Consider the following 18581-nt stretch of genomic DNA (forward strand, 5'->3'; position numbering starts at 1 on the left):
TTGGTAATGTGATTCCTGCATTCAGAGCCCAATTTCACACATTTAAAAACATTCTGGTGTGGTTGTCTGAATCTAAAAACATTGCTTGCACCCAGGCAGGTGACATGAAAAATACATGATCTGCGTCTCTCAGAACGTCATAGCTAAAGAGACTTAAATAACTCTTGGCATCAAAACTATAAAAATTGATCACTTTGCCCAAATAATCTTCAGTCACTTTCAAGAGTGGTTTATACTCACCTATTAACCCTAGCTGTGTTCATGAGACACATGGAATATTCCTACTGTTCTTCAGACCTCTTATTCACGGGCGTTCTAATCTCAATGCTGTATAACTGGACGCTTTGAGCTGCAGCTGTCAGGATCCTAATCCCTTCTGTGAGGACTCGTTGCCAGTGTGTACAGTAGCAAACTGCATGCTTTAGCGCTGGCCTTTCAGGCACCATCAGAGGTCTCATCAGCAAAACAAAAGATGTGGATGATACTTTTTTAACCTTCCCGAAATTCTGCTAACTTGTTTAGGTATGTCCAGACTTAACATTTAATGCATTTCAACTTCAGGCAGATATGTATGATAAAAACCTCTCTCTTTAATGAGAGACAAACTAAATTCGTAACAAAATGAATGACCACTTTTGCTATTGTTTAGCCATGTGACCTCAGAGATGTAATTTAATCTTTGATTTTCCTTGTTTGTAAACTGGAGGGGAAATAATTTGTCTTCTAATTTACTGTAAAGAAAAATGTGATAGATATGAAAAGTGTTTCGGGATTCTTGGAAATAAGGAGTGCTATATAACTTCATGGTAGTACAGTGATTATTATATGACTCAAAATTAAGATGTAAGACATCAAATCTTTGCTTTCCAAAGTTAGAATAACAGCTTATTTAGGCTTATTCACATGATATACTCTACTTGAGAGACATAAAATACTTTTATTTCTTCAGTTTTAAATATGTTTGCTGAGATGGTATGGATTCTTTAAAGTAGAAGCTACTCAAAAGCCCATTTGGCACCTGGGCTATGTGACATTGGGTATGCGCTAATGACACATTGATGGGAACAATGTGAACTTTGAATTTATTGCTATGTAGAAAGCTTTATTTTAAATTAATACTATGGTTTTTACTACATGAATGAAACCCATTTTCTCCTAATATTTTAATTACCTCTTTTAGGATCACTATATAACTAGTCAATGTAAAGATGATGTCTTTCTTTGTGATAGCTGAGACAGTCTCTGGTGAAGAATGTGTTTTTTCTCCAATAGCTTCTAAAATTTCTGACTCTGAAGGCTTTGTTTGAATTTTGATTTGTACTAGTGTTTCTATGGTATTCCTTAAAGCATGATTCATTAATATATGATTTTAATATAATTTCCCTGATGTATTTAAAGTTAAAATTTATTAGGTAAATGAAAACACTCAATACATTTTAAATTAATTGCAACCATTTGATATTTCAATGTATTATTTGCCTAGTTTTCAAGAAATTATCAAGAAAACATCAGTATATCGTCATCCATTAATTCATCACTTAATGGATCCAGAAGCTCAAAAAGGTAAATAATTTTATGTTTCTTTATGTACTTTGACCAGTTGTAAGACGACAAACAAGTAACAGAATATAAAAACTTGCCTTTTCAATGTTTATTTAATGTCTTACATGGAGCTAGGACTTTTATCAATTCCATATTATACCTTGGCTTATGTTTGCTAACCTGTAAATATCTCTAATAATATTTAATGTTTACTGCTATACCTGATGATATGTTAGAGATAATTTTGAAGAAAATAAATTAAATACATAGACTTGCTAAGTATTTATTTTTTAATCTGCAAAAGTGGTATAATTTTTCCCAAGTGCTAAACACATAATTATGATCTCTGAGTTATTTCATTTCAGATAAGAAGATTGTAAAAGAGATAAGAAATCTTATGCAAAACTACATGATTTTACTAATGCTTTTATGAAAGATGACTTTAGATTATAAAAACATTTCTAGCTTTTGTTTATGGTCTCTCTGATGTATTAGTTAGAGGCATATACATACTGTAATTTGACCTCTTGGTAAAAGGAGAATTTAAGTTTGAATTCTACTACCAGTGTAGTTATTTAAATGGATGCACCATTTTTACATCATCTTAAATAGTATGCCTTTTCCCAGATAATGTAATATAATTCTCCCCATTATTTTGAGAAAAAGAGTACAAACATACAGTCTTGACATAGACTAGAAGAATTATTACCATGTTTTTGTAGTATAAATTTAGTTATTTTGGCTTCTTTCTCTCTCTCCTTTATCTAAACACTGTGGGTGTTTTAAAGAAGTGTAGTCCTATTTTTTTCCTTTTATTTAAGCATACCAGGTGGCCTCCACCTAGGTGAGCTTATCTCTAGGCCACCAGAGCTGGATGTTTGCCCAGTGTTGGCAAACTGTGTGGCATAAATATTAATGTTTTGCTGTAATGATTTTTGTAAACCTAAACATTTAAAGTTGTAATCACTAAAAGAATTCAGCTATTTAAATGATTTGAATGAAGAAGCAATTTCTGTGTAGTTTATGAATACAATTACATCATTATCAACAATGCTTGTTACCAACCATGTGTACAATAATTTGGCAAATTACAAAGGAAACAAAAGAAGTTCAAGGTAAGGTTGAGACAGAACTAGTATTAAAATATTTTACAACATGAATAATCACACCCCATAATCATCTATGGCCAATTAAAGCTTTAAAAACATGTTCACAGCACAGTGCTTAGGGGATTAAGTGTGTATTATTGGGGTAGAGTCAAATGGCATTTTGTTGGAAAGACTTTCACTAACCAGAGGAACACTCAGTTCTCAAGTACTAAAGGATGGTGACTTGTCCTGTCCTCTTTTATACTTAGTATCATGTGCTTGGAAAGGAGGGAGCAAATCCATAGCCCAGTTCTTCTATTTCAACTCTGGCCTGAAGATCCTAAAGTTGCAAAATGTCACTTAGTTAATACAGAGATTAAAGTTAGGACTATGGTGGATGCAAAAAATTCCTCTGTCTATGGTTTCTAATGCTAAATTAAATTGTTTAATAACTCATCCACATTAACTATTCCAGATATCTTATGATGTCTATCTCTCACCAAAAGCAACTTGTCCAGTTGTTAGCATGGGTAGCTAACATGTTATAAACTAGCAGTGTGCTCCTTAGGATCTCCACCCTTGGAGCAGGTTCATCCTAACCCAAGGCTCAGTGATTCCTGAGCACAATAACTCTTAAATTTGTAACTTCTGTGTGCTTCTTTGATGTCCTACATACTGTTGGTTTGGCTACTTCAATAAAAGAGATGTGAAAATGTGATTAAATGTGCAAGAGACATATTGGGAGAAACCTTTGTGGAGGATAAAGAAGGAACAGGAGTAATCAGAGAGACCTTCTGACCATGATGCATGTCTGATACCTCTCAGAAGAGAGAACAGGTTGGGTAGGAAGAGCCTCTGACTGAAGCACAGTCCTGAGAAAGTCTCTGGTAGGCCAAGGAGAGTCCCTGAACAAAAGTTGCTCACTAGAGGCGTGTCCTTTATGGAAGGGGAATTGGCTGGTTTTAGTAGGCAGCCCTAGGGGGAAGCATAGCCTCTGAGGAGCCAAAGGGGTGGCATCTGGCACTATTGGGAGGTTATGCTCCCCGTAGAAGGTTCTCTTAATCTGAGTGGCATACCTCTGTGGCTGGCAATTCATGCCACCTATTTTAAAATATGCATTAAAAAATAATTTTCCTTTGCCAACTTGCCTGTTTACCTACATTTTCTATCTCCATTTATGCCAATGACACTTCCCTGGCTACCCAGAAACCTGGTATCATGCTAGTGTTTCCCCTTTCCTCACATCCTTCATCATTAAATCTCATTGATTTTACCTCATCACCTGTTCACAGCATCAACCTGGATGCAGGTCTGTATTATGTCTTCCCCTGATTATTATATCTGCTTTCTAACTGACTGCCCCCACCCTGGGCTAGCTCTCTTTCTTTATACTCTCCAGTTTTCTCCATAGCCTGCATGATATTTTAAAAAATTCAAATCTTGCCATATTCATCTTCTGTTTAAAATTATTCAGTGTCTTATTAGTTCTTATAAGATAAAGTCAAGACTCCTTAGCGTGGCATAAAGTGTTTTTATCTCATGCTACTACCACAGCTTATCATACATTCTAGATCTCAGGGTTTCCCAAATTAAAAAATTGATCAAGAGTCTTTTTTTTGCCAGAGGGCTTTTATGCATGTTATTTCCTATGTATGGCATGTATTTCCCTCTCTTATTTTACTCACAAACTCATAATCATCAAGGCTCTGGTCATTCTTTCTTAAGTTCTCTGAGACATGGAACTTTTTATGTGAGTTAATCAGTTAAGTCTGTATTATTGCACTTATATGCTGCTCTATCTTTGTATTCATAGTGTTTGGGTACTTAATAAATTAGTGAATTAATGAATTAATATAACTGACTAGACTTGAAATTTGCTTATTGGTGATGATCTTGTTTTTCTGGTCACCAGTCAGCTGAGTCTTTTCAAGAGGAAGTATAATTTATTACTTAGTGATATCACATAAAAATCTTTCACAAGAATCTTCATAAATTTTTATAGAGTTGGATTAATAGCTTTTAGAAGCAACATTGCCTTAACATACAAAGAAGAAAGTTTATTTGAGTAATTATATTGCTATTTAAGAGACATCAGACTATGACTGAAGCAATATGTTTAATATATCAGTTAGAGTACCATAACACGTATAATTCTAAAGTGAGAATTATTCATCAACCCATTTCACATGTTTTAAAAGTAACCCGAATAACTATTATATATGCTAAATAGGACTAATAAATTTTCCATCTATTGAATAAAAGTAACTTAAGTATAACCATCTGTCTTAGATGTCCTCAAAAGTCAGGTTTAAGTGTCAAGTCTGAATGTCAATTGTTGCCCTTAGGGGAAGCCTGCTACCATTTCAAAAGCTCAAATTCATACTTGGCTTCTAGACCCAATGCTGCTGCTTTAGTTCAGACTCCTTTATCTTTTATCTAGATTATTGCATCAGTCTTCTAATTAACGTCTAACTTACCCTTCACTGCTGCTGCCAGATGTAAGTTTTTAATTATCAAATTTGATCATGTTATTTCTTATTCTAACATCTTTATTGGCTCCTCCTCAACCTATAGAACAAAAGTCAGCCTTGTCTGCAAATCTGTTGTCAGCCTGCTACTTCAGGCTTATTTCTACAACACCCCAACATGCACTAGGTCCCCATATATCTGATGGCTCACCAGCCTTCCTGCAGCCTTGGGGGATGTTTCCTCTTCTTTGACTCTGCTTTCTCCCTTCTGTGCCTGACATCTTCCTCATCCCCCCAACTGAGCTCAAATGTCTCCTTGAGAATGCTTCTCCTAATCTGAACAACCAGTGATGCTTACCATAGCATTTTAGAAATATTTCTTTCATTGCACTTATTATACTTCACTGACATTTGTTTATTTGTCTCTTCCCACTGTGATCCCAGCAGCAAACTTTGAGTACAAATAATTTTTTTTTTCCAATTGCATCCTGAGGAGTCTCAGTAAAAGAAGAATTTTATTTCTTCTTAAATATATTATCATTTGATCCACTTGTTTAAAGTGACAACTCTGAACATTCTTGAAATTAAACAGACATGTAGACTAAACAAGTTTGTGAAATCTCAGGAATTAAATTCAACACAAGGACCCAAGACCTTCACATTACTGAGGCATTCAGAATTCTATCTTTCAGGTTAGCCTGTGACCATTTACTAATCTGAAAATATCTTTAACATCTTTTTTCTTTTTAATCTCTAGATATTTCCTAAGAAGCAATGACATTTGTCTTTGAATAGAAGATTTAACTGAATGACAGTCTCTTTCATTTAGTTGAGGGTTTTAAAAAATTTTCCTGACAGGTTTTCATGACAGCCCTCTAATGGAAGCTTAAATTCACTTGTCATAGCTAGTAAAGATTTTTTGGGTGTATGTCTGTGACCTGACCCTTCTGTTTATTATTGTTGTTATTGACCTTAAAAGTATAGAAGAGAAGAATACAGATAGAGCCTCTATATTTGAAGGCTTGTGGCAATTCAGCCTTGGAAGTTAGTTAGTTCTCTGTTGAATTTTCCTCTTAAGAAAATCATCATCATAATCTGGCAGAATCTTGCTAATTTTCACTTTATAATTAATTCTCAGGAGAACAAGAACACCTGGTAAACTTATTCACTATCAGCAAAGATTTAATAGCAGGAAATGGTGTTAAGACTTTTTTAATATCAAAAAGCATTAAAATAGATAAGCTCAAGATAGCAAAAAAAGTGTAGTACTGTCTTGATTATGTTTTATTTACAATATATTTTAATATTTATGTTTCAATATTAAATTCATTAATAAAACAATACTCTAAGATTATAGTAGATAGCTTTTATCGAATGGTACAGATATCAGGAATTTTCTGCTTTTCACATAAAAAACCAAGATTCATCATTTTGTGTAACATTACCTGGTTTTAGTTATTTGTCCTGGGGCCTGAGTGCTAGGTAACAAGGGAGGATGTGTATAGGAAAATTATTCTTCATAAATGTAAATTAAATTTTATTGCAAGATAATGCTATTAACTTTTTGAGGCAACCCCTCTTCAAATCATAACTAAAAACCAAAGGATATTTGCATATTTTTTAATTTTCTCAAGATCCAATCCCATATTCAACAAATAACTATGCATGCACTTTCAAGATCCAATCCCATATTCAACAAATAACTATGGAAGTCTCACTAATAGTGCAGACTTTCAGGGACATGTTCTTTGTATGTCATGTTTGGCGTGTAGATTTCTCACTTTTACTACAACAAGGCTACTTTAGGGATACCCTTATAATAGTGAAGAGTTTTTTGGGTTTTTTTTGTAGCTCTTTTTGTTAGATTCCAGCTCAGAGGTTCTTGTCCTCAAATTTGAAATGGTTGGTAATATTTTTAAAACTTAATATCAAACATATCTTTTGGCTTAACCAAATAATTACTATTAATATCATTGCCTGCAAACCTTTACATAGAAGTTAATGCTGAAAAATAGCAAAGTTTTAAGATGGAGACAATTGTCTGTGTGTATATATTTGCTTTTAAAATCTCACATATCAAAGCCAAAGTAGGGAAGGATAAAGGGTGGGAGGTGGGAATGGGTGGAGTAGGGAAAAATGGTGGTGGGAAAATGGAGACAAATGTATTTGAACAATAAAATAATAAAATCTTACATATCTAGACAAATTATTAAAAAAAATTTTTATTGTTCAATTACATTTGTCTTCTTTTCCCTGCCACCACTTTCTCCTGCCCCAACCACTCCCATCTTCCACCCTCAATCCTTCCCCACTTTGGCTTTGTCCATGGGTCCTTTGTACATGCTCCTTGATTTGACCTTTTCCCTTCTTCTCCCCATTACCCACATCCTTCCTTTCCTCTTGTCACTGTCGGTTTCTTTTTTCTTAGAATGTTGCTGGTTATATTTTCCTTGCTTGTTTGTTTTGTTGATTAGGTTCCACTTACAGGTGAAATTATATGGTATTTCTCTTTCACCCCCTGGCTTATTTCACTTAGCATAATGCTCTCCAGTTCCATCCATGTTGTCGTGAAGGGTAATAGCTCTTTCTTTCTTTCTGTTGTGTACCATAGTTTTTTGATCCACTCATTTATTGATGGGCACTTGGTTAGCTTCCAGCACTTGGCTATTGTAAATAGTGCTGCTATGAACATTGGGGTGCATAGGTTCTTTTGATTTGGTATTTTGTGATTCTTATGGTATAAGCCCAGCAGTGGAATTGCTGGGTCAAAAGCCAGTTCCATTTTTCGCTTTTTGAGGAAATTCAAAACTGTTTTCCACAGTGGCATTTCCACCAGTCTGTATTCCCACCAACAGTGGACTAGGGTTCGCTTTTCTCCACAACATCACCAGCACCTGTTGTTTGTTGATTTCTTAATGATGGCCATTCTGACTGGTGTGAAGTGGTATTTCATTGTGGTTTTAATTTGCATTTCTCTGATGGCTAGTGATGCTGAGCATCCTTTCACATGTCTCTGGGCTCTGTGTATGTCTTCCTTGGAAAAGTGTCTGTTCAGGTCCTTGGCCCTTTTTTTTTAATTGGATTGTTTGTCTTCCTGGAGTGGAGTCATGTGAGTTCTTTATATATTTTGGAGATAAAACCCCTGTCTGAGGTATCATTGACAAATATGTTTTTCCATACAGTTGGTTCCCTTTTCATTTTGCTGATGTTTTCTTGACCTGGCTGAAGCTTATTACTTTGATGAAATCCTATTTGTTTATTCTTTCCTTTATGTTCCTTGCTCTAGGGGACATATTGGTGAAAATATTGCTGTGTGGGATATCTGCGAGTTTCCTGCCTATGTTCTCCTCTAGGACTTTTATGGTGTTGTGACTTATATTTAAGTCTTTTATCCTTCTTGAGTTTATATTTGTGTATGATGTAATTTGATGGTCGAATTTCAATTTTTTGCATTTAGCCGTCCAGCTCTCCCAACACTATCTGTTGAAGAGGCTATTTTTATTCAATTTTAAGCTTCTGCCCCCTTTGTCGAATATTATTTGACCATAGAGATGTGGGTTTATTTCTGGGTTTTCTATTCTGTTCCATTGATGTATGTGACTGCTCTTATGCCAGTACCAGACTGTTTTGATACAGTAGTCTTGTAATATTGTTTGATGCTAGGTATTGTGATCCCTCCTACTTTGTTCTTCTTTATCAAAATTGCTGCAGCTATTTGGGGTCATTGATGGTTCCATATAAATTTTTGAAATGTTTATTCTATATCTGTGAAATACGTCATTGGTATTTTAATAAGGATTGCATTGAACAAGACTAGGTCATCCGCTCTCACCACTTCTATTCAACACAGTATTAGAAGTCCTAGCCACAACCATCAGGCAAGAAAAAGAAATAAAAGGCAACCAAATTGGAAAGGAGGTAGTGAAACTATCATTGTTTGCAGATGACATGATAGTGTACATAGAAAACCCCACAGACTCCACTAAAAAACTACTCAACCTAATAAGTGAATTTGGCAAAACAGTGGGATACAAAGTCAATATTCAGAAATTGAAGACATTTTTGTATAACAACAATGAAATATCAGAATCAGAAATCAGTAAAAAAAAAATCCCATTTGTTATAGCAACAAGAAAAATAAAATACCTAGGAATAAACTTAGCCAAGGAGGTAAAAGACCTGTATGCCAAAAACTATACAACACTGAAGAAATAAATTAAGGAAGACACAAATAAATGGAAGCATATACCATGTTCAGGGATTGGAAGAAATAACATCACCAAAATGTCCATTCTACCCAAAGCAATTTATAGACAAATTATTTTAAGCAGCTAAGTTTAGTATATTTTGGTTTCTTGGTATAAATTGTGCTAATTTTTATGGGTGTTACTTCTTATGGATGACTGTGGTATTCAATAGTATTTAAATGCAAAAGAATATTCATATAAAACATCAATTAAATTTTATTCAACATGATAATGTTTTCTGTATAACATATGATCATTTTAGATGATAACTAATTTTGAATTACCATATATAATGCATAGAATTGTGCTCTTTTAGAATGAATATGCAATTAATAGTGGTTATTGTTGTTTCATGAAATTTCTTTGAAGACCTTATTTTAAGGTGTAAATAATTTTCATTTATAATAATATATTCACATGTATATTTCAAATCTGTTAGCCTTATAAAAGTAAAAATGTGGTCATTCTTAAAAAGAAATAACTAGCTCTTTATTTAGAAAGCAGTCAGAAAATAGGAATTATTTGTTATTACATTGTAGTTTTTAGAGGAAAAACACTAATCTGGTCGACTAACCTTTAAAAGAAAGTTCAGTCAAAGATGTCAGTTTGGAGCAGTAAATATTCACTGGCAAAGTTTTTATATCAAAGATTGGAACTTCAGGAGATGCTCCTGGGATTTAGTGTACTCTAACATCTATTAATCCCTGATACTTTAGGTGACTTGTCAAAGAAGTGCTGCATTTATAAGGAGCTTGCAAGGAAGCCCAAGAGGGCATATTCAGCTGAAGGTCAAGGAAGCAATTAATGTTCTCTGCTTTTCCCTAAAGAACTTTCACAGCAAACACTGTCCCCCCACTCCATCTTAGCAAGGCAAGTAAACAAATGAAATGAAAGTTAAAGTTCAAATAAAACACATCACTAATATTATTTGGTTCTTAGAGCTCTTCCAATGTGAATGCATGCCATTGTTTAAGGAGAAAGATAGTGAAATCTATTAGAAAGATACTATCTAGAAAGATAGTGAAATATATTAGAAGAGGGGGCTCTTGCTGAAGAATATCTAATTTTCATCTCTGGTTTCTCTTTGTCTCTACCAAGGATCAGTGTTTGTGGTGCTGGTAGAGTGGGGTGGGATATTGGACCCTTCCTGTGGGGTGTAGCAAAGTTGGAGTTCTTTGGGGGAACACTTGATTTTGTATGGATCCTCAACAGGACTCTATTAAGAGATCACAGAATTCACAACAGGAAATCATCTATGAATTTCATAGGCTGGTGTAGGGCTCTTTTTTCTGTTTCATTGTGCTTCCCTTTCACTTCTATTTTAACAATTTTCAGATAGCATTGTAATTGTCCATTTGTATGTCCCTTTCTGCACATCTGTAAGCTTCACCAGCACAGGGGCTATACCCTTTTTTTAAATTCTCAGTCACTAGACAGTGTGTAGAGTTTAGTAAGTACTTAGTGAATAGTTGTTGAATGAATAAATGAATGAATTTCTTAGCCTGTGATTTGAAACACATCTCTTTGGCCTTCTGATGAATCTTTCCATTCATTCACTTCCCTTCCAAAGTCTGATATCTCTCTCTCTTTCTCTCTCCACTACTGGCTCCCTTTCATCTGCTTTTTTTAAACTTTCTCTCCTACATTCCCTTAGTATAATTCTCTATGACAGCACTTCTGTACATGATGGAATGTAGTTATTTTATCATAGAAATTCATTTGTACAGTGGTCCTAGTCCAGCAAGACCAAACATCCCTAATTTCTTGAAAGAATGGTTTTCTGGTTTCTGTTTCATAGTTTCTAGGAACTAATTGCGTACTGCCTTCTGGGGTGAGCCATTTTAGCTTTGAAACGGTGTGACTTTTAGAAAAATGTTCAAAATATGCTTTATTGTAATTTTTTCATATAGGTTCAGATTCTGCTTTCTGGGAACACAAACCACACACACACACACACACACACACACACACACACACACACACACAATCTCTTTCATTTGCTGCTCCTTCAAATTTGTGAAAACTCTTGTGTTCCCTCAGATTGTTTCTTCTTTATGATGCTGAGCTCCCCAAACTATCCTCATACGTCTGAGTGTCAAGATTTGTCACCTCCCATTTGCTCCAGTTTCTCAGTGGTCCTCTAAAATGGGACTCTCCAAACTGCATATGGGGCTACAAACATGACCTGACCACTTTCAAATAGAACAGAGCCATTACCTCCCTTGTTTAAAATTACATTGCTAAAAAGCCTGGGCATATTACCTTTTTTTGATAATGGTATTTTACTTTTGACTCATATTGAGCTTGTGGCTCCAAATAATTCAGCTTGAATGTGGATTTTACATTAGTCTTTTTCAAATTTCATATTAAGTCAATCTACTGGTATAGCCAATTAAGATACTTTGTTTTATATTTAGTTTTCTATTATAATTCCTCTTACTCTTATATCACTTGAGTATTTGATCATGCTCTTAATATTATCAGTCAAACCAGTAACAAAAATGTCAATCAGAGGAAAGCTGTGGATACCCATTTATTAGAAAGTTTTATCCAGGTGGTCATCAAAGCCAAGTACTTAAGGGGTGTTGTGGAAAATCTAACTTGCATTCAATTCAGAGTTTCTTCATGGGGATGTCATAAGGTGCCACATGTATTACTGAAATTCAGACAGTTGTGTCTGCATTTCTCCTTTTCCCAAGGGCCGGGACCATGTCTGTCCGGCTAAGTGCTGTCTTCCCATCATCTTGCGCTGTGCCTGGTACATAGCAGGTCTTCAATACAGTTTTGTTGAGAGAGTAAATGGAACAACCAAAGAACAAATGTTCTGGCTTAAGGTTTTAAAATGAATCTTTTCTGCTGATCTCTTTCTCTTTTAAAGAATAACATTTTCCTTTTCTCAGTTTCATAACACTGTTTCTTTTTTATGCTTGACCTTGTCTTTATTTTCTACCTTTTCTTCTGAGCCTGGATTCATGAGGGTTGAGGCAGGGGAAATGGCAAAGAACAAAGAAAAGACTTAAAAGATCATTGGATTTTAAGGGTTGGTATAAGGAATAAACAGTTTCTCTATCAATGCAAATCACACATTAGATAAGTTAAACCTAAGACACATTTCATTTATGAAGCTATCCCTGAGTAACCTCTACCATAGTGCCACGATGATTTCCCCCTTCTTTATTTAACTATAGAATTTCCCTCCAAGCATTATAGAAGTATGATCAACAAATGGAATTATATATATTTAAGATGTATAATTTTTTCACGCATTGTGAAATGAACACCATAATCAAACTAATTAACATATCCATCACCTCATATAGTTAACATTTTCTTTTTTTGTGGTAAGAATACTTAAGGTCTACTCTCATAGTAAATTTAGAGTATATACACAATGGAATACTACGCAGCAGAAAGAAAAAAAGAACTACTAAACTTCGTGACAGCATGGATGGAACTGGAGAGCATTATGCTAAGTGAAATAAGCCAGGGAGCGAAAACCAAATACCAAATGATCTCACCTATAAGCGGAACCTAACCAACAATACAAAGATGCAAGGAAAATAAGACCAGCAACACTGAAAGGAAAAGAAATCAACAGAGACAAGAGGGAAGGAGGGAAGGGGGGCGGGGAAAAGGAAGGGAAGGGGAAAGTCAAGGAACATATAGCAAGGACTCATGGACAAAACCAAAGGGGAAGAGCTGAGGGAGGGAAGGAGGGAGGGGGCAAGGGACACTGGTGGGGGGGAGGCAGAGACAAATGTATTTGAAAAAATAAATTAAAATAAAAAAATAAAGTATATAATACATTATTATTAACTATTATTACTATGCTGTTATATTAGATCTCCAGAACTTTTTTATCTTACATAAGTGAAATTTTGTACCCTTTGACTAACATCTCCCTATTTCTCCTACCTTCCAGCCCCTGGCAACCACCACTCTACTCTCTGCTTCTGAGTGACTATGGAATTTTCAGTTGTACATCCAATATAACACAATCTAATACTTTTGATTACATGGTTATCTTATTTTATCATTTAGTTACCTAACCAAAAAATCATTAACAGCTATACTACTACTACTACTACTACTACTACTACTACTACTAATTTATTGAGCCCTATGTAATAAGACAGGGTGCTAAGCACTTCACACATATCAATTATTTAAATTTCCCAACACTTTTTGGTGTATATTTTTCTGTCTATCCTGTTTTACCAATAAAGAAATGAAAGCTTAGAGGGAGATGTATATCTTGCTCCATTAACTAGTTTGCAAATTCTTTGGGACTATATGGTTCTTTTTATTATAATTTTTATCCTCATCGAAGGACATTTTTTTCTTCATTGTTCTCAGAGAGAGAGAGAGAGAGAGAGAGAGAGAGAGAGAGAGAGAGAGAGATGTGAGAGAGAAACAATAATTGGTTGCATCTCATACTGGCCCAGACTGGGGACCCAACCTGCAACATAGGCATGTGCCCTGACTGGGCATAGAATCTCCAACCTTTCAGTTTATGGGATGACACTCCAACAAACTGAGTTACACTGTCCAGGGAAGGTTATTTTTAAATTATATGTTTTTAATAGTGTAGAGTGGGGGTTTTGGAACAACCAGAAACGGAGCTTCTTTTTGGCTCCTTCATTTATAAGTTTTGTGAACTGGGTCAAATAATAAAGCTCTTTGAGTCCTAGTTTTGTTATCTGTAAAAGTGCAAATAATAATGCATATCTTCTAAGGTTTGTGCAAAAGTTACATGAAATATACACAATGTATTTAACATGGTCTAGCATGTGAAGAAAGTGCTAGGTAACTAATAGTTAATGTTGCTTATTAACCTTATGGAATGTTGTGGATGCTATGGTGCCAAGGGTTGCCCCAAAATAATGATATAAAAATAAGTAATAATAATACAAGATTACATTGTTGGGTGGTGGTAAATATTTTTTATATGAATAAAGGCAGGTCTTAAAGGGTATATGTTACTGAAATAACTGAAATTACATTATGCAGCCAATATAAATAGTTGGGCTCTTCTCCATTATCAATATTTCTTTTGTTCTAGATGAACATATTGGACTGCCTTAAAATATATTACCTTAAAAAACAATATTAACATTTGTTTCACATAAAAATGCAGAAATGGACAGTGGTGATTTCAATGTTAGTGAAAATTGGGGAGATGTCATCCTGATGTATGAAATGTCAGCTTATATTATGAGTCATTTTCAAATAATTTACCTTGCCAGTACATTGCACCTAAAGTCAATGAATATGCAAAAGTAACTTAGAATAAGTAGAAACATTATATTTCCATCAGGTTCTCCATTTTTCATGGTTTTATTAACATAGCCACAACAATTGCCTTTTTCTTTTCCTTTCAGGAGACAGAGAAGACTGTGATGATAAGAAAGTGGTTGCAGAGATCATGGCAAGATGTTTTGTGCCAACTCTAGTAACAGCCACTTCCTGGGAGGGATTTCATTTTGTTGGTCATGAGATTCGAATTACTGAGGCCATGGATTGTTATGGTGCTGTTGTTTGGCCATCGGTATAACTTCATACAAAATTTGCTACATTTCAATTTTCAGTCAGTTTTGTTCATTATTTTTTACTATTTGGAAAAAGAAAATAGGTTCTATAGCTCTAATTTTTGACTTCAAACAGTAAAATTTAGATATCATGAAGTTGGGAAAATGCTTTTACCAGTTAATTCTTCTTCTGACTTGTAGGATTAATTTTTATAAAATGTTGTTTACACCTTGAGGGTTGTTTTTGCAACCCTAAGAGTTTGGAATAGTGAATATTTCATTTCCATTTAACTGACTCCATTTGACTTAAACAATTATAATGAAATGTTTACCAGTGTCAATGTAGAGAATATGCTAAAATATTTCCCTTTACTAATTGTCTCATGAAGGGTGCAGACCCATCACCACTATCTGCTTTGATTCCACACACTTTTTTGAAATGACTATTATTAGAAATTCCTTTCTTTAAAGGGAAAGGATCAAGTCAAGGAACATGTATAAAGGACCCATGGACAAAGCCAAAGTGGGGAAGGATTGAGGGTGGGAGGTGGAGGTGAGCGGGGCAGGGGAAACTGGTGGTGGGAAAATGGAGACAAATGTATTTGAACAATTAAAAAAAAAGATAATCAAAGAAAGCAACTGAAGTCCATATTTTTTGTTTTCTCTTTTCTCTCCGCAATTCCCAAAGACTTTTTCTAGCCTAAATGTTGAGCCATTGGATGATGTACTTCTGTTGATAATTTTCTGTAGTGATATATATGTATATACACAAATTCACACACATACATGTCATAGAATTAGTAGGGTAGTCATCTAATAAAGTTTAATTGTACATTCTATTATTAATGGCCAAACACTATTTTTCTTTCTTTCTTTCCTTCTTTCTTTTTAAAAAAAACTTTCATAGGCCCTTGTTCTATGCTATTTTTTGGAAACAAATGTAAAACAGTATAATATGACTGACAAAAATGTGATTGAAATTGGAGCTGGGACAGGGCTAGTCTCCATTGTGGCAAGTTTACTTGGTAAGTATTTATGATTGAATGGGATTTGAATAATTTAATGATCACATATTGTTATTTGCTTTTACTGTCCAGTGCATTATGACCTGGTCCTATTTTTAACTCCTTAATTGAATGGGATTCATCAAGAAACTACTAATTTTTAATTCATCTCACTGGTTTCCTTCAGAATTTTCTGTGAAGTATTAATTCTGCTTGTGGAGTGCTAAGTCACAAATGTGTTCTAATTTGGAGGTGCACTTAAGTATCCTGACTGCTAGAGGAGATGCATGAAATACTAGGTATACATAGAATCTACTGCTGCTGACTCTGATGTTCTTTATTTAAGTTTTAGCTCATTTTAATATTCCATTTAGCTGTATATTCTTTTTGGGCTTTGAAGTGCTATGCTTTTATGGAAAAGTACCTGTTAGAATAGAAGAGTATTAGAACTCACATAAAAATCATGTCTGCTTCTAAATTTGTGTATTTCCCCTTGAATTTATTTTCTCAGTTCATTTTCATTTTTCTTTTGCAATTTCTCATTCTCTCACCAGAGCCTTCTTATTCAACTAAGTGTGTGATGGTCTCTATGTATGCCTCAGCCTATTCCAGCTCAATCTTTTTGTTGTTGTTGTAATAGATTTCATTGCCTTAATTTAGCTGTTTTTTCTGATGTGTGCTACCCAAAGCTGTCTCAATTTCCTTCATCTTCAGAAGTGCACACCTACCACTCTAAAATCTGGAGAAGAATTCAAGATTCAGTAATTTACAGCTTTCTGAATACTGGGAAAATATAGGTCCCATGAAGTCCTCCCCAAATATATATATTTTAATTTCTTAGTCTTGTATTTTTTCCCCAGTTACCATTCAATTTTGTATGGATAGAGCCTAAAGGACTATTGAATTTATATCTGAAGGATTTCCTATCCAGGAGAAGGATTTGTGTCTGGAAAGTCACTTGTTTCATTAAAAAGAATCATCCTTTCAATACACTTGTAAATCTGGACACAAATATCAAAAGGTGAAAGCTTTCTTTAGTCAGTATTCCAAAAGTGGTGGTGTTCATCCCTCTAGACATGAAGGTATTAATAGTTAGATATTTTATATTCACTTTAAGTAGTGATGTATTCCTTACCTTGGAATTATAAAAAGATTTATTGAAAATGATAGACCCACCCACATTGGAGTTGAAGATTCAACAAATGATGTGCCTATTTCCCCTCCCATTTTAACATTTCCCACAAAATACAATTGATGGCCTGAGAAACTTGCCATTGTGATTAAGAAATGCATTCTAAATTGGTCTTGGATGAACTAGACTTCTCTTCCAGTTCTGCTTTCCCATTGCTTACCTGAATCTGTTTTTGTCTAATGTATTGAATTGACCAAACCTAGATTTATTTATAAATTATTTTCAGGCTCTGCTCCTGCTCAGAGTTTACTTTAAGGACCACACTTTATTGGTTATTGTTTTCTACAATTTTGCCCCTTACAATTTCCTCCTGAAAATAACCACCACTATTCATTTTTAACTTGATAATAGTTTATATCTTCTTCATTTGAGCATTCTGTTCACAGAATGCCCTTTCAGATTTATTTGCAAAGATATGTGATCTTTGGCTACATGAGCACTGTATGCATGCTGTGGCTAGGTTTTAAACACTTTTTTTGATGGGAAGACTCACTTAAAATTGGATCAAGCTGAAAACTTGGGCATAAACATGGGTATCATGAAACTTTCAATGTAATGCCATCAGAAAGTCTTCTTTCCTTCCTCCACTTCTCACACTTGAGTGCTTCTTAGTCAATGATAAGATGCCCATGTTGTATATTCTTGTTAAGTTTCACAGGAGTGAAGCTGAGGGTTCTTTTAGGGAAGGACCTGACCATCTTTCAACAATGACTTCTGATTTTTCCCATGAGGGTACGAAATATTTAGCATTTCCCTTTCTCTTGGTTATTTTTCTCCTAGCAAGTAGTGGAAAAATAGAAAATAACAACAGCAACAGCAACAAAACAAATAAAAAAACAGGAGAGCAGAAAAATGCAATACAGTACAAAAGTATTGGGAATCTAATTTTTTGTTTAAGGGAAGGCATAAAGCTTCCCTAGCATCCCTTTTGAAAGTGATTTCTCTCCTGTGTGTATTGACTGGTTTTTCCTTGAGACTAGCAGTTATGCAAAATTGTAAGATGCATATTGGCTGGAAACCTGATTGTTTATTTCATCCCTTGATGGTTCTTTTCCTACATCCCTTTGTTTCACAGGTGCACATGTGACCGCCACAGATTTACCTGAATTGCTTGGAAACTTGCAATATAATATTTCCCGAAACACCAAAATGAAATGTAAGCATTTGCCTCAGGTTAAAGAACTCTCCTGGGGTATAGAGTTAGAGAAGAACTTCCCGAGGTCTTCCAACAATTTCGACTACATTCTGGCAGCTGATGTTGTCTATGCTCATCCTTTCCTGGAAGAACTCCTCATTACCTTTGACCATCTGTGCAAAGAAACTACCATCATCCTCTGGGTCATGAAATTCAGGTTAGAGAAAGAAAATAAATTTGTAGATAGATTTAAGGAGTTGTTTGACCTAGAGGAGATTTCTAGTTTCCCTAGCTTGAATATTAAGTTGTATAAAGCTATGAAAAAAAATTGAAGGAATGCATGATATTCTCAAAGGCAGATTTGGAAAGCAAAGATA

At 34.7% G+C, this 18581-nt stretch overlaps 1 protein-coding gene across 1 annotated transcript; it reads left to right on the top strand.

Moving 5' to 3' along the window:
- Positions 1 to 1466: 1466 nt before the first annotated feature.
- On the top strand, positions 1467 to 18548 carry METTL21C (methyltransferase 21C, AARS1 lysine). Its single transcript, XM_054574379.1, is given in 4 exon segments — positions 1467 to 1563; positions 14727 to 14893; positions 15781 to 15898; positions 18145 to 18548. Coding segments are annotated over 4 exon segments (786 nt in total).
- Positions 18549 to 18581: the final 33 nt, after the last annotated feature.

The sequence above is a fragment of the Pteronotus mesoamericanus genome, unplaced genomic scaffold, assembly GCF_021234165.1.
Source record: "Pteronotus mesoamericanus isolate MK-2021 breed Mesoamerican mustached bat unplaced genomic scaffold, CSHL_Meso_final contig_26, whole genome shotgun sequence".
Classification (NCBI taxonomy): domain Eukaryota; kingdom Metazoa; phylum Chordata; class Mammalia; order Chiroptera; family Mormoopidae; genus Pteronotus; species Pteronotus mesoamericanus.